The sequence below is a fragment of the Lutzomyia longipalpis genome, chromosome 3 (assembly GCF_024334085.1).
Source record: "Lutzomyia longipalpis isolate SR_M1_2022 chromosome 3, ASM2433408v1".
In the NCBI taxonomy this organism is placed as follows: domain Eukaryota; kingdom Metazoa; phylum Arthropoda; class Insecta; order Diptera; family Psychodidae; genus Lutzomyia; species Lutzomyia longipalpis.
Window position 1 is genome coordinate 3,506,219 of NC_074709.1, and position 22,830 is coordinate 3,529,048.

Genomic DNA, 22,830 nt, shown 5'->3' on the forward strand with positions numbered 1-22,830 from the left:
TTTTCAAAGGAACAAACAGGTAATCTGAAAATTAATTGCATAAAACCGGCAAAGATGAAAAGGATATTATAGATCGATACTATCGATATTATATTTCATGAGGCCGCGATGTGATAAATTAAGGCTAAATTACCTCAATTAGGACAAATTCGTTTTGTTCTTTGTTCTATAAGGCATTTGAGAAAGTTTTTGCGATTTTAAAGGATTAGTCAAGTCACAAAAAAGAAGAAAATTAATGAAAATCCTGACAGTGTTCTATAAAGGACGCATTAATACAAAACATGCAAAAAGCTGCGAAGGTCAATATGGGACCACGTCTAGCACTTGAGTATCATTTTTTGTTCTCACCTATTCAAAAAGTCACTTTTCCGTTATTTCTGGACAGGAGGGAGATTGAGCAAGAGTACGTGGTATTTCCTTAATTTCCTGTGATTCTAGAAGTTTAGCAGCCATGGATCAGAACGGTGAAATGAAGATGAAGGAGCTCATTTACACAAACTACGCCGCAGAGGTGAAGAAAGAGCTAATGCAGGATTTGGATGACATTTTCCATGAAATGAGGTTAGTTTGAATTTTCATTTCGTTCTTTTTCTTCTGAATTTTTGGATTTTTTCATTCCATTAACGGTATTGGCTTTGATGTACCCCCGTAGGTCGGAAGTGGCGGCAATCCATGGCAATTGAAAGTGAATTGCACCGCTTCCGGCCTGTGGGTGAATCAAAAATAACAACGAATATCCCATTTTTTGCATTCCCGGAATGAATTGAAAAACTTGTTGATATCTCTGGTTGCAGTGCTGAACTCTTTCTTCCACTCACGGATATTCCAGTACAGGGGGGTAATCTTATAGATACGGAGGATTTGTTCAAAAAATTCAAAGACATTGCCCGGAGGAGAACTCTTGAGAATTACAGTAAAATGTGGGATTCTAATGGGCTTCCCGAGTGTTTGGCTGCTCTCCAGTGTCTCCGGGAGGAGGCTTCTGATAAATCCCGTGAGCAATGGTAATTGTTTCTTTTCTGGTTTTGTATTTTAGGGATTCTTTGTAAACTAAATCTTCCTCTCATCGTTTTTGCAGGAGACCAACGGGGAAAACAGCTCGTGAGCAAATTCGTCCTCTAATCATGAAGACTATGCAGAAGAAATGCGAGTACCTGGATAAACAGATAGAGTTCCAGGAGAATCTCTTGAGCACCCAAGCTCCCAAGCTCATTGAAATTCAGGAGGCAACATCCCAGATTCAGGAAAATCGCAAATTTCTCATGGATATGACCAAAGTTCATCAGGATGCATTCAAAGAAGCAGAGGCACTCTGCGAAATTGCCGAAAAGGCCAATGAAATGATCAATACAATGCGAGAATAGAGGTTTATTTGATTGTTTTCTAATAATATACATTTTTTGTCTCAATTATGTACAGTGTAAATAACTGGGAAGGGGTGTTTTAGTCGCAATATGAAGTCACAAAATATTTTTCTTTTCTCATTTTATCATCAAACTAAAAGTTGATCATTTGGGGGGAATATTTTGATCGATTAGCACCATATCGTTGTGAAGAGAGAGAGAGAGTTTTCAGAGCGAGTTAGGATCTGTTAACGAGAAAAAAACAAACGCTCGACTGTTGCCCGGAATTCTTTTGTCCATTCCGGGAGATTCAGTTGCGCTTTGATGAATTTATTAGGTATTTACAGCAATGGGTGAGCAAATGCTTTTCGCTGGAGGAATTATTGTTGTGATAATGCGACACCGAGCCCACTTCTCGCGTGTAAATATCCAACCCATACTGACCCTCCTCAGGGAAGCTGAAAAATAAATTATTTTCAATCAAAATTCGCCAAAAAGAAAATCATAAATTAATTGTTTTATGTACCTAATTGTAAATGTAACGACATCATCAATGATGCTGTGGGAAATGTACTTGGACAGTTTCTTCTCTTCAATGCCATTCTTATGCAGCGTGGCCATAAAGTCCGTGAGTGGCCTTGACATGCGGAATTGCAATTCAATTATCCTTCCAGCGAATATTAGAGGTTCCTGGAAAAAAAAGAAGATGAGTTTTTTTGCAAAAGGAATAGAGAATTATTAGAGAGAGAGAGAAAAACAGAAGATATTTTACCTGATGAGTAATTGGCACAAGGCCAAAGAGACGAGTGGCTTTTGTGGGACCCCATTCGCCACTCGCACAATCCGGAAGGGGTACCATGACTGTCTGAAGTTCCTCACAGCAAATCTACACGGGGATGAAGTTAATAAATTTTACAAAATCCTTCAATTTGGATGCCAAGAGATCATTTTACCTTAAATTTGCACACAGACTTGAACTTCATGGGTTCCCCGGTCAAGTATTCCTGCGGTGTGACCACATTGGCAAAGATATCCAGGAGAAAAGCCCCTGAACACGGTGCATGGACTCTGAATGCCACAATATTCCCAATAACTGACTGAAAAAAGCCAAATTATCGCAAGATTTAGTAAGAAAGGCTAATAAAATTCTATCCAGAATCTCGAGATTTACCTGCATTACGAAGCGCTTAAGAGATACACTATCGTAGGAATCTTCCTCACTGTCGTAGAACTTGAGGTTGTAGTGGAAGATAAGGCAGCCCTGCATGTCAGCAGGCATGGCGATCCGTACTGTGGCTGCTCCAGTGTCATCAGTGAATACCACAGCACCGTAGCCCTCGTCGGCAAAATGCAGCCCATAGCGGAAGAAGAGGGATCGCACAAAGGGGAGATTTTCGAATTCTTTGAGTGTAATGGGGCGCTTTAGTAGCTGCCATTCCTCCTGCAGCGGGAAGAATTCGTAGATGAACTCCCGTGGGTCCGTGAGGAAGTAGTGATCATCGTACTCATAGCGAAGGCTGTCATTTTTCCCACGACCCGTTTTGGGGGCTTCCTTGGCATTCACCAGATGCCTTGCACCCCAATTGCACTGCACAAAACGCCATGCACCGGCCACGTAGACGGCATTCCAGGAATTGCGGAAACGTGAATCCTGGAAGCGTACACCCGGCTGATAGCCAGCACTCTTGGAGTAGCCCTTGATGACGACACAATGGAGTCCGGCGTAGCTGCAGAGTCGCTTGAAGAGAACGTGGTAACTTTCGGTGCCGTATTTGATGCCCCTGAGGAGTCCCATTGGTGTATCACCGCGGAGATCATCATCAAAGTGCATTGTGTTGAGATTTTTAACTGTTATCCAACGGAAGATTGTCCTGGCCTTCTCAATGTCACTCGTACATCGTCCCACGAGCTGCCGCACGAGATCCGTGAAGGTTTTCTGATCCTCCTTGGCCACGGTGATGGCCACCCGATCGACATCCTCGAATTCAATGGGATCCGTGTAGATTTGGAACTTGCTGACTGTTGGCGGTGCTGGTGGGGGTGCCACATTTGGATACTCAAGCGGTAGCGTGCCCTCGGTGAATTCATCATCCAGGAAGATACTCTCGGTCTGCATGTACTCACTACGACGTGCACTAATGAGCTCCAACATCTCACTCGATTGACGATCCACAAGGGCGGCTGTTTCACTTCGTTCATGCTCCAGCATCTTCCGCGTGAGGCTCTCCTTCTTCTTGTTCCGTCGTAGCGTCATATTCTTCTCCAGATCCTCCTTCTGCTGCTCATGGCGCATTGTTAGGAGATTCTGCTCATCTCGGCTGCGTCGTGATGTTGCCAGCTCCTTCTCGAATTTGTGCGTCAAACGTTGCAATTCACGTTCCCATTCATCTTGAATTTCAGCCTGAACCTTGCGATCTTCCTCCTCTCTCTTCCGTGCGAATTTTCTGTACAGATCATCCTCTTCTTTTCGATGCTTCATCTCAAGGCGTGCCTGTTCAGCTCGATCCTGGTGAGGGGAAGAAAATCATTAAATTACTGAGAAAAAATAGGAAATTAGGATCTTTTCTATGTTGCACATGTTGCAGTTTCTTTAAAGGACTTTATGCAAAATTGTATTGAAGCAAAAAAGCCTTCCAATAAAAATTCATTGGCGTCATCCGGTTCCAAAAGATGGGTGATCTACTTGCACATTACTTTGTATTTCGTGGGAGTATGGAAAACTGTTAATTTTTATGAGTTGTAGGTAATAAGTAAATATATTTTCATCATATAATCGCTCAAGTGTTGAGAAAAGAGCGCAAGTAATTGCACTCCACACAAGCTTGTTGTTTAATTAGCCATCAATCACCCATCTTTTTTTTTATTTTAAATCTCTGAAAACATCTTAAGGAAAATGTAATTCTTTTAACCCTTTTAGCTGCATTAAAAGGTGCAACGGAACATTTTTTAACTTTTCAATGCATTTTCCTTACAAAAGTAGAGATGAAAATTAAAAACTAAAAGAAGATAAAATCCCAAATAAAGAAGAGAGTGCTCCAATACCGGAGAGCTTAATTTTTATCAAGAATATGCATCACTGCAGTGTCTTTCATTCACCCATCGGTGAGCAATAAAGAGATCTTTCGGTGATGCAACTCACTTACGTATTAACACTCTGATGAAGAAATGTGTGGGTTTTGTCGTTTTTTTTATCCCATGTTGTGGTGCAAGAAAATTATTTTGAAAAAAAAAGAAAGAATTATAACTTTCTACCACAATTTTCGCCCCTTGAAATTAAGAGAGAAAAAAAAAAGAAAAACATCACGCCAATTTTCTATAGACCGCGCCATCAATTGCACTTCACAAGGTGACTTTCTCAGCGATCCCATCTCACCGCTCATGCCTTTTTACCACGTCTAATTGCAATAAGTTGTGTGTACCGTGTAAAAATCACGTAGGAGGAAAATTACATTTTCAACCACAATTTAATGTTGTGTTTATAATATTTTTGCAGATCTGCTGGAAGCACTTTGCTCATGTTCCAACGAGGAATTTATGTTGCTGACTGATGCTGTATGCCCCAGAAGCAGTTCATAAACATATTTTGGAGAAAAATTTCAAATAATTTACTGGAAATCGGTCAAACTTCTTCAGCAATGGTGAGTAGCATGATGATTATGGTTTGTGGTATGATTAAATGAAAGCATTTAATTTAATGTAGAGAGTTCAATGACTAAAAAAATCATTTTTCATTTTTCTGAGGATTTTTTTTTGAGATATTTATTCTGTGAAAAATTCATTTTAAGAGAAGATAAAATTATTTAAAGGAATATTTTATCCCTTGGACGTAAAAGGGTTAAAAAAAAAAGGAGAATATTAACTCTTATTCAAGCCTTTTTGCGATTTTCAAATTGAGCAAAAATAGAAGAAAAAAACTGCCAGTAATTCTTTTAAAAATAAACACTGTTGTTTTCAAGTGACCTTAACGCCAATTAACGAATTAATTTGGTAAATTGTTTGTTGATTTAATTTTCAATAATTTAATTAAAACCACCCATGGTGTTTTAAGGTTCACAGCAGAAAGGCAAAAAAAAAAACGATTTTTATACTTTGTGAAGCAAATTGACTTTTTCTCCTTTAACTGTGAGAGATACCAAAAAAAAAGAAACGTTCAAATCACTGCCTTCGTTACATGTGGGGAACATGCGATGAAAGTGATTTGAAATTCTCACTGAAAATGTTGCATTTTATTTGACGAAGTGTGTTAAAAAGCGTGGATGGCGAATGGGCAAAAATTGGCAGGAGAGTGAAGAAAAGTAAAAATTATATTCTGTACAAGTCTGTGCGATGGAATTTTAATAGAAAATTGATCCGCATAATTAATTCAATAAGCGTCGTCTCTGTGCCACTCCATTGACGATGGTTCCTCTGTGGGCGGATGAGCCGCGCGAGAATAAATTGGCGCCAATGCGAAGAGATCTCACCAAGAATGGTAACAAGTGTGTGAAGAAATATTCGGAGACATTTTTTTTGTGTGTCTTCAACAAACAATTTGTGCTTCTCACAAGCGTCCGTTGGTGGTAAATTATCATGGTATTGTTTGATAAAAATTTGTATTAGTTTTTACCATCTCGGTGCGAGTCCATTTGGTCGTGTTGATGGGTTTTCAGTGAAAAAAAAAGAGAGCCCTCGCGATTGAACTTTTAATCCAGTTTTGTGGACGAAATTTAAAATTGAAATTGAGACAACTCCGCATACTTCTTGTGCAAATGGATTTTTCACAACACACAATGCCAATTTTCCGTGGGTTTTATTTGGAAGCCATTTGTGGGTGGGTTTGTAGGACAAATATATCGCCACCCAGATGCCAATTTTTGCATAAATTTTATTTGAAAAAAAAAAAAAAACCAATCGCACAGCCTCCAAATTATCTTGACTTCAATAAGAGCCACATATTTTTTTCTTCTTTAAAAAAATTCTTTAAAAAAAAAAAAAACTTCCAACGTCTTTCTGCACGAAGAATCACACACAAATTCCATTCTTTATTGTTCCCTCGACGATCGATAGAAGAAAATTAGCATTTAATTCCCTCCCAATAAGATCGAAGGGAGAAAGTGTTTTTTTTTCAGTATTGAAAAACATTTTTTTTGCTCCCGCTTCAAAATATTAGTTTACATCGACATGGCAAAAAAGAAAACCAAATCACTTTTTTTGTGTTCATCAGTGGGGTTTTTGCCCCAACAAACTGACCGTGGACGTGTGCAAAGAACGAAAGCAAAAGTAAAAAAAAATCCCAAATAAGATGATGCGAGAAAGTTAATCTCTCTTGCATGAAGAAGAATATGAAAAAATTCCATTAATGAGTAATCAAATTAAGGAATCGGACCATCTGCAATTATATTAAAGAGACAATGGTAATAAATCAACCTTCATTACCATAATTTGTGATTTTTTCGATGAATTTTCAATTAAATGTGTCAACAATGGCAAAGAGATTAATATTGCGAGAGTAAAATTCGTGACATGGAGTTTATTTTATTTTGGGTGGGGATTATTGATTTTTATATCACTTTCATGTTTTCGGTGAATATGTCGTGAAGAAAGTGAATTTAATTTTTTTTATTGGGTGCGTTTTGTACCCACAAATGGAAGAATAAATTATTTTAAATTGAGATATGATCGGGAATTGATGTTTGTATATTTTTTTAAAAACAATAAATAATAAAATAAAATATATGGAATTTATCCTCATACACGCAATGATGATTTTATTTTATTATTGTTATAAGACATAAAAAAATTAAAGGAGTTTATTCTATTCTGTATGGAAAAGCTCTTTATTGGAGGGAACAATCAAGGCATTCGAATTCTTATAGAAGATCTAAAAAAATCGCCAAACATATTTTCTATTTTCCAATGGGATTAGCTGAAAAGACGGCAAATTATTTGCCCAAAAATTGAAATAATGATGTCAATTTTGTGATTTTTGACACTTTTATGCATAAAACGCAACGGTGACGTCTAGAGGAAATCTTTGCTGGATTTTCTGCAATGAGAAGTCTTTTTTACGATTTTTTTATTTTTTTTTAGTCTTTAAGAAGCTTTTTTTTACACGGTTTCTGGAATCTTTTCCCGAATGAAAGATTTTTTTATTGAGAATAGGATAAACCTTTGACTACTAAAGAAGTTAATTCATTTTGATGTTTTAGTATATTTTTAAACGATACACACGAAATATGATCTATGTTTTAATTTAAAGGATTTCATGAAGAAAATCATTTGAAGCAACCTTTTATTTTCATCTATATTTAACTATTTGTTTGCATAATTTTCTTTGACTTCTCAGAAGAATTTTAAAATAATTCTTTTGAATCCTTGTAGAATATAAATTAATCGTGAAATCATAAATAATTCTTTTCTTCTGCCTTAGGTTTAAGAAATATGGAAAATTAAGACAGCTAAAGAAAAAGTTGTGTAGGTCAAAGAAGACTTATTAGTGAGGTAGTCAAAAGGTTGATCGAATTATTTTACAATTACCACACATTAATCAAATTCACGTTATGTACTGTCGCTTTTATTTTTAGTGCATCTATGAAAGTGTAGCAAAGTTACTTTCGGCTCAATTAACGTAACATTTTTTTTGGTAAATTCCTTCCTCACAATATTTTTTTTATGAGCGAAGAAACATAAAATCTCCATTAATATTGGGGGAAAACTTTCTTCCATTCTTCAAACTCATTGATTCCCCAAATTGCTCCGAGAGTGTCTCACATGAGAAAATTTGACGCATTTAGGTGCAAAATATTGTCATGATGGGGTGAGTGTATGAATTTAAATATTACGATGAACCTACTTTACTATGATGAATATGAAATGTCTTTAATATTCTTCAAAGTAGATTTTTTTCGAGAGAATGGTTAGTTGATGATGTTTTGGTATTTTTCAACGCTCTACTAAAAAATTCATTAACGATGCGCAACAGCCGTTAAGACTTGGTATCCATGTAATTACTGGAAGGTATATACATATACTATGCTGTACGATCATAAAAAATATCTCCTCTTAGTGGTAGGTGTGTAGCATTTTATCGTTTCTTCTTTTTTTTTACATTTAAAACTCCATCCAGAGAGAAGGGGAGATTAAATGTGATTTTTCAAATATTTTTTTCTCTCCAAGAAATGTTACTCAATTCTACGATAAGAAAATTTTGAAAAAAAAATGGGAGCATTGAGAAACTCCAACGAATATTTCTTCTTTTTTCACCTTCTCGTAAAATGTCTCACAGAGAAATTGGCTCTCTTGCTTTTTTTCTTTTGATTTTATTGATTGTTTGTATTTCACAATTTGAAATACTTTCATTTTTATGCATAAATTGACTTGTAGAGTGAATTTCTTAATCAATTGATTTATTTTCGTGGCTCATGAAGATATTGTTTGATGGAGAACACCGTCGTGACTTCCATTTGATCATCATTTTGCTTACTGGGCAAAACTTCTCGCAATGCTGGTGGCTCGCATTTAGGTGGAGACTTTGTCCAGAGGCGCGTTCTTTGGCAAGTAAATATTTCTCTCACCATGACATGAGGTGATTTATGGAATTATTTGCTATGCTATTAAATTGAACATAAGCCATCAATTTTCATTGGTTTGTCTTTTTTTTCTGCAGTGAGAGGCAAAAAGGGTTGCACTACATTTTTGAAATGAATGAAAAATATTGAACGATAGATCATTCATATTGTATGGTGCAAATGTAAACATTTCAAGATATTCGAGTCTTGTTTGGGTGAAAATTGTTGATTTTTTTTAAACAATCTTTTTTTATTTCTTTGGCTACTTGGCAACAGTAAACGTTCCTTTCTTATAATGTTTTTAAAAATATTGACATTTCTTGTTCCGTGTTTTGCACATCGAATAAACCTAAATTTCTTTTCTAATGTTTAATGTCTTTGTCTAACGTTTAATGCCCTTATTAAACACATTGACATTGATTTTCTAACACTAAACGTCTGTCTAACTTTGACATTCCTGTCAAACGTTTTGACAACTCTTTTCTAACGTTATCAAAAAACTCATCTATATTTTTTTTCCTGTAATTTCAAGCAAGGAAATATATTTTTCTTTTCTTTAACCTTTCTTGAAAAAAAATAATGCTTGAATTTTTGGAGTATGTGTATAGGTATCTCTGGCTACTCCACTGGATCTTGGAGCTAATTGAACACATTATATCATGAAAATTTTTATTAAATCAGTAAAAGAGAATATTTATTTGAAATTCTAACGTTCTTTTGTACTAATAAAAATTTCATATGAAGAATTAAAAAAAAAGAAAAATCTGTGTCTGGGACATCTTGGAAGGTATAAAAAAGCAATAATATCAGTTGAATGGTCCGCGAATGTTATCAATTTGCATTTTCTTCTCTTCATCACCCCCGTGTTGTGTATACAAAAAAAAATTGTGATTCACTCTCTTTTATTGTTTCACCTCTTGCTATTACCCATCTCGATGTGTTTTGTTAAATATTTTCCTTCATTTTACTTATATTGTTATGGCTGATTTTCATCAATTTGCCACACCGCATATTTCCCATTAAACGCGAGAGTGGGATGCAAGACGGCTGATATTGTTTGGGAGAGAAAATTGTAAGTATAGGAGTGAAAAAAAAAAAAAGGCGTAAATTAGACATTTTCATTTTTACTTTCATTCATAGTTTGGGATTTTTTCTTCATCTTCCATCACTGTTTTTGTGTAAATGAAAAAACGAATTTAAAAATTTCTACAAATGCATTTAGAGACAGCCTCATTGGAACCGCAGAAAGTTATTATTGCAAAATTGAGCCAATTGATGGGAAATTTCTCTACTGTGGCTTTTTTTTTGCGTTAAAGAAAATTCTCAATATTCTACCAACGTCTCTGTCACGATGCCCTACACATTGAATTTTCTCCTCGCTAAACAGTGTCTGTCGGTCAGTTGGATACTTTGCATATCACATTGAATGGCAAAAATATATCCCACCTTTATACATATAGAAGCATATTAAACTCCTATATCTCAATGAGTAAAACACGCACCATACCATAGCAAACGGAACGTGAGAGATTGCCGATGGAATGATGAGAGAGTATGTATAGGTAGTATTAAATTAGACGGGGGCTTTGGTGCTATAAGACGAAAATTGCCATTCTCCGCATGTAAAAGAATCAAGAAAATTGGCACAAATGACCAACAATTTGTTAATGCAGCAACAAACTCACCAAATATAAGTCAATGGGTTTCTCGCGCCTCTTGTTGTAGGCCTTTTGGATTTCCGTCTGCTTGAGGGCGTGCGCAATGTGGAGTGCACTGGCGTCAAATCTGCCATATTTGTAGTCACTGTCGTTTGCCGATGAATTCAAATCACGGCCTCTGTGGTAACCATTTGGTGTGGATTGACGGGATCCTTTTATGGACGGGGATGGACGACATGAAAGAAAAAGTCAATTAGTCTAATTGCTTGTGCTCTTATACCATATTTTATACGTTTTCCCACTCTCTTGCAAACTTTACCCCAAATGTTCCCATGCGAAGATCTTTCTTGTTTGACTATTGAAACCACAATGGAATTATTTGTTTAAAAGTTTGTTACAAATTTGATTTTATTTGAGACCTGAAGAAGGCTTGAAGAAAGCCGAAATATTTTTTCTTAAAAAAAGGTAATTATTTTTTTCCAGATTTGCTCTAATTTGAATACGATCTATATATTTTGTAAAAATTAATGTTTTTAGTTCTTTAATGAAGATTATTTTGAATTTTAATATGAGAAAAAGAAAATGATTCGAAGGGAAGTTTAAGGGCGGGAAATTTTCTTTTAGAATGCCTCAAAATATAGTTTTCTATCTTGTTGGAAAATATGATCTTTTCTGTTTTTCCTTTACTCTTGTTTGACTTCATTAGCCTCGATCTTCCCTGGCTAAATATTTATTTCAATATCATCAATTTTTTCTTTAAATTTTATTGATATTTTAACGTAAATTATCTATCATTTTCTTCAATTTTCCCTTGATTTTCTTCTTTGAATTTAATTCCTAAACAAACCTTCTACAATATTTAATTTCTTCAATGCACACATTACATTCGAATTTTAATCGCTTTCATTGTATTTGCTTGAAAATACAAGAAAATAAAATTAAAAAATAATAATTCATTGATTAAAGATTGAAGGTGTGATAACCTTTTGATCATTAATCAATGAAAGTGTGACGAATGAAATACAATAATCAATAGATGAAGAGTTTTATAGCCATTTTTCTTTATGTGAAAATAAATTAAACAACATGAAAAAAATTGATTATTTGCAGACAACAAGCAAAAATTCCTTCAGTAGAAAATCTTATCACATTTTGATCGAGTTCACTAAATGCAAAAAGAATCGCGACGATGCATTATATTTGCGTTTGAGAAAGAGGAAGAAAAAAAGCATATAGTCATGGTGGAAAAAGAGAAACTTTCCATCAATATTTTTCACTTCACTCTTCTTTTTGTGTGTTCTTTTTCTCAAAAATATATGTGATTAAATACTTAATAACTTATCTATTGCCATGGTCGCGCGGCCCCAACAATGGGCTATTTGCACACAAACGTGCTGGCACGAGAGCATACAAAAGGCGGAGATTTAAAATTCTTCTGATTGAGTGACCAAGAAGTTTGTCGATGAAGCGAATCACGGCAATTATGGTTGGTGAAGGAAAAACCAAATAGTAATGGCCCTATAGCGTGGAAATTTCTCTTTTTTCTGCCCTTTTAGCTTGCATTTTGCAATTTTGTGAGAGTGGGACTCACCATCTACATCTGTTCTCTGACCTCTGATTTGTTCATTGATGAACTTGTTGGTTTTGGGGACATTTAGCGCCTGCCTTATCCCCACAGATGTCTGATCCAGGTGACCAGGACCACTTTTTGGTACATGTGACGAGCAGTAGACCTTTTGTGGGCGAAAAATTATGCATGCCATTAGTTGATGAACTTCTTTTGCGTACTATACGTTGGCGTTAAAATAGGCAATTCTTGGTCATTTTGTATGTCTCAGTTGGACATTTCATTTTTTTCCTACTCATTTAACATAACATACAATGATTAATTGAATCAATATTAGCATAAAAGCTTATTGTTTTAGTTTTTTCATGTAACAAAAATAAGTGATTGAAGCATTCTGTTAATTCTTTTTTTAAAGAACGTTAATTTGAATTATTTCACTGATTAGTTCTACAAATTAATTGAATTATTTTAAAATGTAAATCATTCAACATTAACATAATTTTGAATCAATTTTATTCTCTATTATTTTTGTAGAAGCGCATATAGCCCAAGTTGTTGAGCGCCTCCAAACCCCTCCATAGTAGTAGTAGTAGTATTTTTGTAGAAAACCTAAGAATATTCAACAAAAAAATTTAAGACTTGAGCTAGACTCGAACTCATATCGTTTATGTTTAAAAGCCAGAGCTCTCCTTGTTACACAACCAAGCAATGTATTTGAAAACAAGAATGAGCAAAACTGTGGGGTCAAAATTAATGTTTTTTGCTTAATATTCAAAGAATTAGTCAAAAAATCATTAAGTTTCTTTATTAATCGAATGCAAGTAAATAAAAAAAAAAGCTTCTTTATCATAAATACAATGAAAAGCAAATCATAAAAACTTCTTTATCACAATCAAATGATGTTAATAAATAAATTCTTATACCTCTTTGTCCTCCTGCTTGTGTTGATTATTGTAGTAGGTCTTGAGGGTCAATTTTGTGCCACAGTGGATGCACTTGAAGCAACCCGAGTGGAAGAATGTGAAGTCCTTGAGGGGTCCCACGCGATCTACTTGATATACAATTTCATTGCACCTGAGGCACGTGGATTCGTAGAAATTTGGGCGATACATGTCGGTTGTTGTTGTTTTATTTTGTGTGTGCTTTCACGTGAATTGCACACAAATCTCGTTCACACCATTTAATCTGCCCTCCTCTGCACTAACTTTGCAAACTGATTGATTTGCCGGAGCTAATGCACTGAAAACACCTCTGCAATCGGGGGCTTTGCAATCTGCAAAAATGTTTTCATTTATAATCTATGTTGCAATTAAACATTTTCTGAACTATTTAGTATGCAATTGTAATATGGTAATAATATCATCATTTATGCGAGATGAACAGCCAAGAAAAAGGGGGTGTGCACTCCCGTTGGTTTTCTTTCCTCAAACTCTTCTATACACACTTTATCTCGATGCTCTTGTGCAACCCGAAAAAAAGATGTATGTGCAGTCGATTAATTTATTATTATAGAAGTTAAAAAATTTCTCTCTTCACTCTCCATTTAATTTTATAATAATTTCGCGTGCCATAGCTATTGAATTTCCGCGTCTCCCCCATCAAACTCCTTCCAACCACTTATCGCAATTTATTGATTACATTCCTTCGCTAGTGCACCACCGGCACGCGAAAGTGCTGTTGAACAATTTTATGATTTGTGCATCACAAAATAGTTCTACTTTTTTGCATTTTGAACCAATGATTGATGATCAGGTTGGCGGATGCAGGGAGAAGAAGCCACAAAATTCACCACAATTGCTGATCGCGCACTCATAAATGCTTCACACGCAATGAACTATGTTTGTTTTTTTCATCTTCAACCCTCCCACACACACATTTTTTTTACCTACGCTCCACCATTAGAGATAAATTCAACACACTGGATTTCCTTGCAAAAGAACATTCTAACACAGTGTTTGGGTGATATGGTGAGGAAATATATATGTATATACACATATGTTTGGTATTACATATGTTGGTATATAGCGCATATGTATCTATACATCTGGATAGTTTAATAAGCATAAATCTCCTTATGCTTTATTTGGAATGAAGAGTGGCAAAAAGGCAGTATAGGCAACGATTATTTCAATCTTCTTCAACTCTTTGACCATTGTTGTCGCTGAAAAATCTCACGCTTTGCTGCGGATTGTGCTGTTTTTTTTCTACCTCACACTCTATAAGCTTCTTCTTGTGCTTCACACTCAAAAACTTTTTATACTCGAACAAAAAATGAAATTTCTATACCACAAAAACTTGTATCACAAAAAAAAATCCTAGAGATGGGAAAGTAAAATTTTTAATCAGAGAATTCACTGTTAGATTACTTCACATGTATATAATATTTCCTTTCCCACGTAAATTGCATAAAATGTTCTTCTTAGTGTTATTTAAAGTTTACTATATTATTGTATTTATTGTTTTATGAGTGAAAATGTTGGAGGTAATTGATGAAAAGTTAAATATTTATTTAAATGTTTTTTTTTTAATGAAAGAACATGAATTTTATCAATTTTTTTCAAAAAGAAAAATACTGAATTTACTATTAATGTAGATTAGGGAAGAGTGGGGCACAGTAGGTTTTACGAGAGCTTCGGAAGAAAAATGTTTAATTCTGTTTTACTAATGGAAATTTTATTGCAAAAACTTATTTTGGGAATCCCGCTTTATTCCTCTAAGCATTTGAAAATATTTTTCAAAAAACCTTTCACTTAACATAAAATCAGAAAAAATCGTATGAAAAATTCGTAAAGAAACAAAAAAACAGCTAATTGTAAGGTTAATTGCCAAAAGAAACTAAACATCAATGAGATTTGAACCCTAGCACTTAAGTTAAGAAAGACTTGACTAGAAACCCTCGGCTATTTGATAACTAAAAAACTTTAAAAGCACACCCATTGATTAATTTGCAAAGCAATTTTGAATTTTAACCACTTCTCCCCTAAAATTCACAAAAGATCCAACAATTTGGAATGAAAGAGAACAACCGACAACAACAGAATCTAATCTATCCACATAAGGTGTGTCTTTTTTCTAAAATAAAAAAATTAAGCTTGTTCATAATGAATTTCAATCATTCGCACACAAATTGTCTAATTTCGGCGCTTGCGTGTAATGCCAAACAGACATCCATATAATAACACAAAAATTAGTTGAGGAACTTATTGAAGGTGAAATTTTCGTTGTAAGAGTGAATTGTTGTGAAAAGTCCACACGGGAGGAGAATTTGCAAGTCAAAGAGGCTGGTAAAATATAATTTTTTTGGGAGCTTTCAATGCCAGCATAGTCAGCATAGCCAGCAGCAAAAGCCAGCAAACAATTTCTGCCATTTACGGGAATGGCTGGCGAGGTGAAAAAATACCTCGGTGTCAATCACATAAATTCATTGATCGCGGAGCATTACCTAATCCACCACACAACTTGGAAGTCTCTCAAGAAAACTTCCTTAATTGTGTCACAGCACCGTCACTGACTTCATCATGGAGATTATATATATACCTTTAGGAATGAAAATGCGCGCGCGAACGAGAAAAAAAATCATGGCGCGCGTTTTGCTTGAATGTGTTTTTTCTTCCTTCATTTTAAGAATAAGAGAAAAAAAAAGAAGAAAATATAAAAAAGAGCTGTGTAAAAATATACCCGTGAGATCACCACGTTGGATTTTTGCGTGTGTGGCTGATCATTCAATCAATACATAATATTCTAAATGGGATCCGAGACGAAAATGTGTGCCACCACAAGACATTTTCATCAATGGTGCTGAGACTAATAAAATTTGTTGTGAGATAAAATGTCGAAATTGTTATATAATCCGGCACAAATATCGCGCGGCTTATCGTAACGACGATGGCTCACAGAGGCGGTGAAGTTCACCATTAAAAAAACAATCTCTTTCCTTTTACATTTCCGCTTGAGATATTTCGAAACTTGCTACAAATTTAATGAGAATCCCACCTTTCTATTAGTTAGGCACTCAACATAGGTGCAAAGTCTAACTAAGGTGCGATGCTGCAAAAGGGTCTACGACACCCATATGGACACGTGAAGTAAAACTTTTATTTTTGTATATTTTAATAAATGAAACATGCCCGCTAATGTTTCGCGTTGCTGAGTTTCTAGAAGGTATTTTTATGTTTCATGCAATGAAACATAAAGAAACACAATGATGACGTCATTGTTATCATTTTTAGGCAAATAATTGCCAAGTTTACCTAATTGAAGAAAATAAATCTTTAGTCGGATAAACTCCTTTATATTCGATGATTTGTTAAATTCTTATCGCAGCATTTTAATTCTATTCATATCAAGACTTTATAAAAAAAATGAATTGGGTTTAATTTTTCACTTAACTTGTAATAAAAATTAAAAGATTTATACTACTTAAGTTGAAACTAACGGAATTAATGTTTTTGGTGTTGTAGGATTAATCGTCCCAACACCAAAAAGATTTATACTACTTCTAATAATTTTGTGATAATTGTATTTTGTGCTCTCTTTTATGAAACAGCAGTTACTAAGAATTTAAATATTTACACAGAACTACAATTAATTTTTTTATTCATGTTTGGTCTGAAATTGCTACGATTTCAACAAATTTAAATTGTACTTTTATCTAGTTTAAAGACTCTCATTAATATGATTTAGCATTAATTTTAGAAAACATTATTTATCTGTCTCTTTGTAACTTTTCACATATTAATCTCCTTTATTTTTCTTTTACATAAAAATCTCAAATCACTTTGATTATTCTTTCATAATTCCTTATTATATGAACTATCACTTCCTGGCAGGCGCTTCAATGCTTCGAGTTCTTCAATATAATCTCAATTTGTGCATAAAATTGCACCATAAACATAAATATGGTCACTTGAAGCGTGTGCTCCAATCACTCTGGCGCATTAATCCATATTGGGGTTGAACATAAAAATCACTTAATGGTTCATTTAAGTGCGGGGTGGGCAGACAAAAAGAGGTGTGCGCCATCGGGGAAAATTGTGCCAAGAAGAGTGACAAATTGTGCAACAAGTAGTTGCCAGTGCGATGCTATAACATCGTAAAGAGTCTGCAAAATGTATAGAAGAAATCACATTGGATGAAGAGAAAAATATTATATCAATATCCATTTATATAAAATGAATTTCTAAATTCCTTCTATTTGCCGCACTCACATTGCACGGCAGCCCGTGAGATGTTGGTGAGGTGGATTAATGTTGGAAGTCAAGATGAAAAAAAAAAAAACGACGTGAAAATGCCTGCGAGACTTGTGTGTGCACAAGGTGACGCAGAGGAATCTCATTTTAAATGAATTAATCGATTTAATTGAAGAGACATTTACAAGTTGAAAATGTTTAATTTATTGGTACAGGTGGCTAAAGCACGTTAATTCCACGTTGAAGGTGCGGGTTCGAATTCTGTTCTGGATTTCTGTATCTTTTTTTATTACTTCATTTTAGGTCTTTCGCAACAATTTTTATCTTTTGGGGGAAAATTAAAAGAAATTTAATATAGAAATGAGGAAACAAATGTAGGAAAATCTCTTAATTTTTTTGCATCACCTTGTGCTGTGTGCTCTATGTAGCAAGCCAGAGCATGTGTGTTGGATGTACACAGACATTCACGGTATGTTGGATGTTTTGGGGCAGCGCAGCCAAGAATGGGGGGCTCCGGGTGAGACTTGAGAAACTGGAATTCTTTAGCACTGAGAGAGTCTCGCACGGTGCTGATCTTTTTAGCTGACTTGGTGGTATATATGGAAGAAGGTTACGATGGAGCGAGAATGATTGCGCGCACAAATACAAGAAGAAAAATGGGAATGAAAATCTTCTTTTTTTTCTTTCAATAAAATGTGTAAGAAATTAACCGAGCGCACAAGTCTGGGAAAGATGCGGTAGTGTTGTGTGCATAAAACGAAAGAGTTGGTGTTTATTTAAGCGACGAACCCGAAAGAATTCACATATTGGGAATGATTTTGCTCTCTTCGCATTACAAACTCTTGACATTGCGGGATTTTTTTCCCTCACCACAAAACACTGTACATATTGTATGCTTTTACAGCACGATGATCGCAGGTGGAAGAGCATCCAAAAGAGAGCTTTGAGTAATCCATACCTGGGGCTAAAGTATTCAGACGAGATTCTCAAGATGACGTCGCTAATTATAAATACCTATATAGATAGGTATAGTGGAAAAGATAGAAGTTTGTCTTATTCCACCTCCATATGTGCAAGAAATTCACTTCTAGCGGAGAAATCCTGATTGAGTTAAAAATAAAATGCACACATCAAGAAATTTTCAAGAGCTGCACAAGCTGAGGAAAAACCATTAACCGAATTGGCTGTGTATTCACATAAACGTCCCACTTTATCGAGGAATTTATATATACATGAATTTCTGTGTCAAGTACAAATTCACGGAAAATCCTCGTTGAAAACTTTGCATTGGAATTTCACAAAAATATAAAAAGAGATTTTCATCAAAATTACATTTTTTTTCTCTTAATTACACTCTCTCAGCAAAATCCGTCACCTTAGGCAAATCCACAGGGGGTGATGTACACAGAACAAATTAACAAAAAAAAAAATCCACCAGAGAGCGAAATAACGACGTGGAAATTGATGTGAATCGTTTCACATTCGAGACCCAACTGACTCTCTTAGTTCATAAGAATGAAATTAACTATGGTGGAGGAACATGAGAGTCGCGAGTCTCTCACTCTCACAAATAAATTCCATCCACACGGGCACAGGTGAGAAGAGCCGAGAGAAGGAAATTCCATGATCTTGTGCCACAGAGATGGACTCTATGCGAAAATTATCTCACCATCCGACAAATAATCAGCAAGATACCGAAATTGTTGAATGAAATGATTAGCATAATTCCACTTTCAAGAGAAAATTGTATTCTGCACACAATTTTCATTAATTTCTTTCAAACGACAAAATTCAGACGTAAACCTGAATAGTTTCTGCTCTTAAGGCATGGTTTAGTGAGCTAATTTTTAATTTTTTTTTTAACTTTAGAAATGTTGCTCAGGAAAGTTTAACAGAAGAGTTTTTAAGATCTTCAGTTTTTTTTTAGATCTTGTTTTAATTTATTTTCTGAATTTTTCGTCATGGTAGTTAATAAGTTTACAGATGAGAGTTTTAAAGTCTAGAAATTATTATTGAAAATTTTACCTTTGAGTGAGACTTTCAGTCTTCCAAGTAGAAGAATTTAATCGTTCCAGGTGTCCGAGGAAATAATTAGGACACACTAAGCTTGTAGATGATCAAAAATCGCCAAAAAAATTTCTCATTTTCCAATGAGATCAAGTAGGTACAATCCGTGAAAGATTTGTTCAAAAATGTGAACAATGACGTCACTTTTGGGGTTTTTGCTTCTTTTAATAGCACAAATATAAAAATCACCGATGAAGCATAAGCGCGAATGCTTCATGTCTTCAAAGAGACAAAAAACGCAATAGTGACGTCATTGTTTGAATTTTTGAGTCTTTTAAGTAAATACTTTGCCGTTTTTTCTCACCGAAGTTTATATCAGATTTCTCTGGTAAATTCTTACTCTACTATGATCCTCTAGAAAATTATATATCCTGATTATTTCCTTCGAATAAAAGTCTTGCCATTGAAGCATGAATAAATTTCTTTGAGAAACTAAGAAAGTCATAATAAATTAACTTTAATCTGCCCCTAAAAAAAATTATTAGATTCAGCTCATCTACTAAACTCAAACAAACAAACAAGCGGACCTGCATGGTCTATATCAAAGGTATGTTTCGCATTGCCATAAGTCTGGGTATACTAACATTATATGTACAGCATCAGCGATCTACTAAATAAAACCTACATGTACTGTACATATTGTAAAACTTCTCCCCACCGCGCGCGTGATCATGCAATGAAAATATTAGTATAAGATGTAGCAAAAAAAAAATGCGGTGCAAGAAAAATCTTGGAGAGGAACATGTGGTAAAAATCTTCAATGGAGAGGAAAATTTTCACCTCTCGTGCCTTCACTGTTTCGTCATCGTGTAATTTTGCAATGAACTCTCCTCTCAAGAAGAAGATCAGCACCGTAATTGCATTCAATAAAGCACTGCAGTGATCTCATACCTCATAAACTATGCAATTTTCCTCCACAGTCGTAAATCACACGCATACATTTGGATGGGGCATATATTACTATATGGCAGAAGGTATAACAAGAAGGAAAGAAAGAAAGAAAAAAAAAAGATGGAGATTTGCTGCTGGAAATGCTGACAATAATACAAATTTTCTCTGAAAGAAAATTATTGTGCTATTGGTGAAAATTTTTTTCTAATAAATTGCTAAAATTATCTCTTAACGAAATACTCTATAGAAGAAATCAAGAAAATCACCCATTTAATCACTTTCTTCAATTTAAGCCCATTCGGTCTTTTCGTGGCATAGAGGTGAGATGGTGTCTCTGAGTTGGCACAAATACCACTGAAAAATGCGCAAATCCATCCACTTAAATGGTAATTTAATTATTTTCACTTAAAATATGTGCATAAAAGCTCTCAAAAAGAGGCGCATTTTTGTTAATGAAACCCCAGAAGAAACGACATAACAGTAAAGCACTTTTATATTGCATTATAATTTTTAATTATTTTTATTTCAACTTCTTTTTCTTTCTTCAATAGCACTCTCGGGCACTTTTTTTCAGCAATATAGGTACCTATATTAGTATTTTTAACCACACTTGAAGATTCTTTTTCTGCCTTCTACATTTAAAATGTTTAATTATGAGATGAAATTCTAACATGAAACGCATGAGACAATGTGAAGAAATTACAATTATGTTCGAAATAATAGAATGTTGATTGAATCTGAAATGGTTACTTAAAGGATTTAAACGATTTTAATGGATTTAAGGTACAGGAAATACAGGAATAAAATGACTAAACTGCCAAAACTTCAAATATTTGTTTTAAACCCAAAAATATTTTTTTTTAAGTAGAAATATGAAATTAGAATTTATATTTTGTCCTTTAACGAGAATTTAAACAAATTCTTGATTTTTTTGGTTCAAAATTGGCTCGAAAATCGCTCCTGATACTCCTGGAATTTTCAAAATTAATTGATTATCCCCCTTTGAAACCTTTGAAATGCAATTAAATGATGAAATTTAGATAGAGATATTACTGAAAGAAATATTTGGAATCCAATACTATACAGTCGTGCTCTCGTGGTAGGACCGTCGTCAAAATGACTTCTCCGCGGTAAAACGGCTTCAGAATGAAGTATTTTGCCTTCGCAGTGGGACAATTAGTACTATTGGAAAGGTAGGATACTAATTGTCCCACTGCGAAGGCAAAATTCCTCATTCTGAAGCCGTTTTACCGCGGAGAAGTCATTTTGACGACGGTCCTACCACGAGAGCACGACTGTAAGAGACATGGAAATAAAGTGAAAATTTAACTTTTCTTGATCCTAGAACTGAATTTCAAAAATCTGTTTCAGTATTCTCCAAACATCCATTCTAAGGATTTTAAATAAATTAAATTGCTTCTACAAAATTATGTGAAATCATCCTTTTATGATAAATGAATTTTAGACAATAATTTCCCACTATTTTGAACACAATTATATAAAAGAAAAATTATATTAGAAGAATGAGAACATTTATTAAAGAAAAGAACCTTTTATTAAATTCTGAATTGAATAAAAGTACCGAATGAGAGCGAGAAAAAGAAAAGAAGATGAATTTAGGAGGAAAAGAGGAGGATAATTTCACGTGATTAAAGTCAAAGAGGTGCGCACACACCACTTGCTTGTGAGCTCCAAGAAGAAGACAATTTCTGTGTGACCGACCGATGAAAGGTGTTTATATGAACATGACCTCTGTGTGTGCAATTGAAGGTGAAATGAGGCAGAGAAAGAGTCTCTCAAAAAATTATATACAATGTACACCACACGTTGGAGGAAAAAGAAGTTTTCTTTTTGTTATTATTCAAGTTAATCAACACAACTCAATGGCACCTCTCATGTACTGTGGCTGTACTCTGCGATATTACTGCGAGAATCGCAGAAGTGAAACAAATTGCACACCTGTGTGACTGAATTTTGCTTCTTTTTTATTTATCCATCAGCGTACCACCACATATCGTTTTTGGTCACTACACTTGCGATATTGTCGCGGAGAATTCTATATGTACCTACCTCTAGTAGTAATAAACAGAATACTCCACTCTTCGGGGGACAAAAATGAGGTGCTCTCTTGCACAGGTAAAAAAAAAGAACGTTCAAAACCAACACATTGCTGCGGAAACGCGAGAATAAACACACAAAATCCACTCCCTTGAGTTTCTTCTGCACATAGTCTGTGTGTTTTACCTCACAAAAAACAACCATCGAAACTCACGTTTTCATTCACGAATTCCATTTACATTGCCATGGGGGAATTGTCTACACGTTTTGGGTTTCTCTACACTACACATAAACAATATCCAGAGGAAACACCACACGACACCTTTAATGCCATCGGAAATGGACTTTTTAATTGATTGTTGGGCTGTTTTTAAAAAGAGTTCAAAATAAATTTAATAAAATTGCAAAAAAATTGCATAAAGTCCATGAATTAATGCGTTTGGCTAAATTAATATTTTTAGGAGTATTAAAGGTATTTTAAAACTATTTAAATGCCTGATGAAGAAGGGA

The 22,830-nt window shown here is 34.7% G+C and overlaps 2 protein-coding genes across 7 annotated transcripts; one reads left to right on the forward strand and one right to left on the reverse strand.

Moving 5' to 3' along the window:
- LOC129794206 (uncharacterized) lies at positions 1 to 1,412 on the forward strand. Its single transcript, XM_055834873.1, has 4 exons — positions 1 to 19; positions 386 to 561; positions 795 to 1,004; positions 1,079 to 1,412. The coding sequence occupies exons 2-4, from the start codon at positions 452 to 454 to the stop codon at positions 1,362 to 1,364; spliced, it is 606 nt and encodes a 201-aa protein (XP_055690848.1). The 5' UTR covers positions 1 to 19; positions 386 to 451; the 3' UTR covers positions 1,365 to 1,412.
- On the reverse strand, positions 1,354 to 22,353 carry LOC129794202 (hillarin). Of its 6 annotated transcripts, none has more exons than XM_055834862.1 (9): positions 22,333 to 22,353; positions 13,039 to 13,388; positions 12,140 to 12,281; positions 10,576 to 10,760; positions 2,515 to 3,849; positions 2,297 to 2,440; positions 2,116 to 2,229; positions 1,870 to 2,033; positions 1,354 to 1,801 (listed from the first exon to the last, which is right to left on the reverse strand). In XM_055834862.1, exons 2-9 carry the CDS (start codon positions 13,225 to 13,227, stop codon positions 1,654 to 1,656), a joined length of 2,421 nt encoding a protein of 806 aa, XP_055690837.1. In that variant the 5' UTR covers positions 13,228 to 13,388; positions 22,333 to 22,353; the 3' UTR covers positions 1,354 to 1,653. The 6 variants fall into 6 exon arrangements, with proteins under 6 accessions (XP_055690837.1, XP_055690840.1, XP_055690836.1 ...); XM_055834865.1 differs by lacking the exon at positions 22,333 to 22,353 and adding an exon at positions 18,680 to 18,803 and having other exon boundaries at positions 12,161 to 12,281; XM_055834861.1 differs by lacking the exon at positions 22,333 to 22,353 and adding an exon at positions 18,680 to 18,803.
- Between the last annotated feature and the right edge of the window lie 477 nt (positions 22,354 to 22,830).

What these genes read in the sequence shown, in the direction of transcription:
- LOC129794206 (XM_055834873.1), top strand. Translation starts at nt 452, where the DNA reads ATGGATCAGAACGGTGAAATGAAGATGAAGGAGCTCATTTACACAAAC. An exon ending in GACATTTTCCATGAAATGAG is followed by an intron (nt 562 to 794) that starts GTTAGTTTGAAT and finishes CTCTGGTTGCAG; the next exon opens with TGCTGAACTCTTTCTTCCAC. An exon ending in GATAAATCCCGTGAGCAATG is followed by an intron (nt 1,005 to 1,078) that starts GTAATTGTTTCT and finishes TCGTTTTTGCAG; the next exon opens with GAGACCAACGGGGAAAACAG.
- LOC129794202 (XM_055834862.1), bottom strand. Translation starts at nt 13,227, where the DNA reads ATGTATCGCCCAAATTTCTACGAATCCACGTGCCTCAGGTGCAATGAA. An exon ending in AACCCATTGACTTATATTTG is followed by an intron (nt 3,850 to 10,575) that starts GTGAGTTTGTTG and finishes TCCCCTCACCAG; the next exon opens with GATCGAGCTGAACAGGCACG. An exon ending in GTCGTTACATTTACAATTAG is followed by an intron (nt 1,802 to 1,869) that starts GTACATAAAACA and finishes TTTATTTTTCAG; the next exon opens with CTTCCCTGAGGAGGGTCAGT.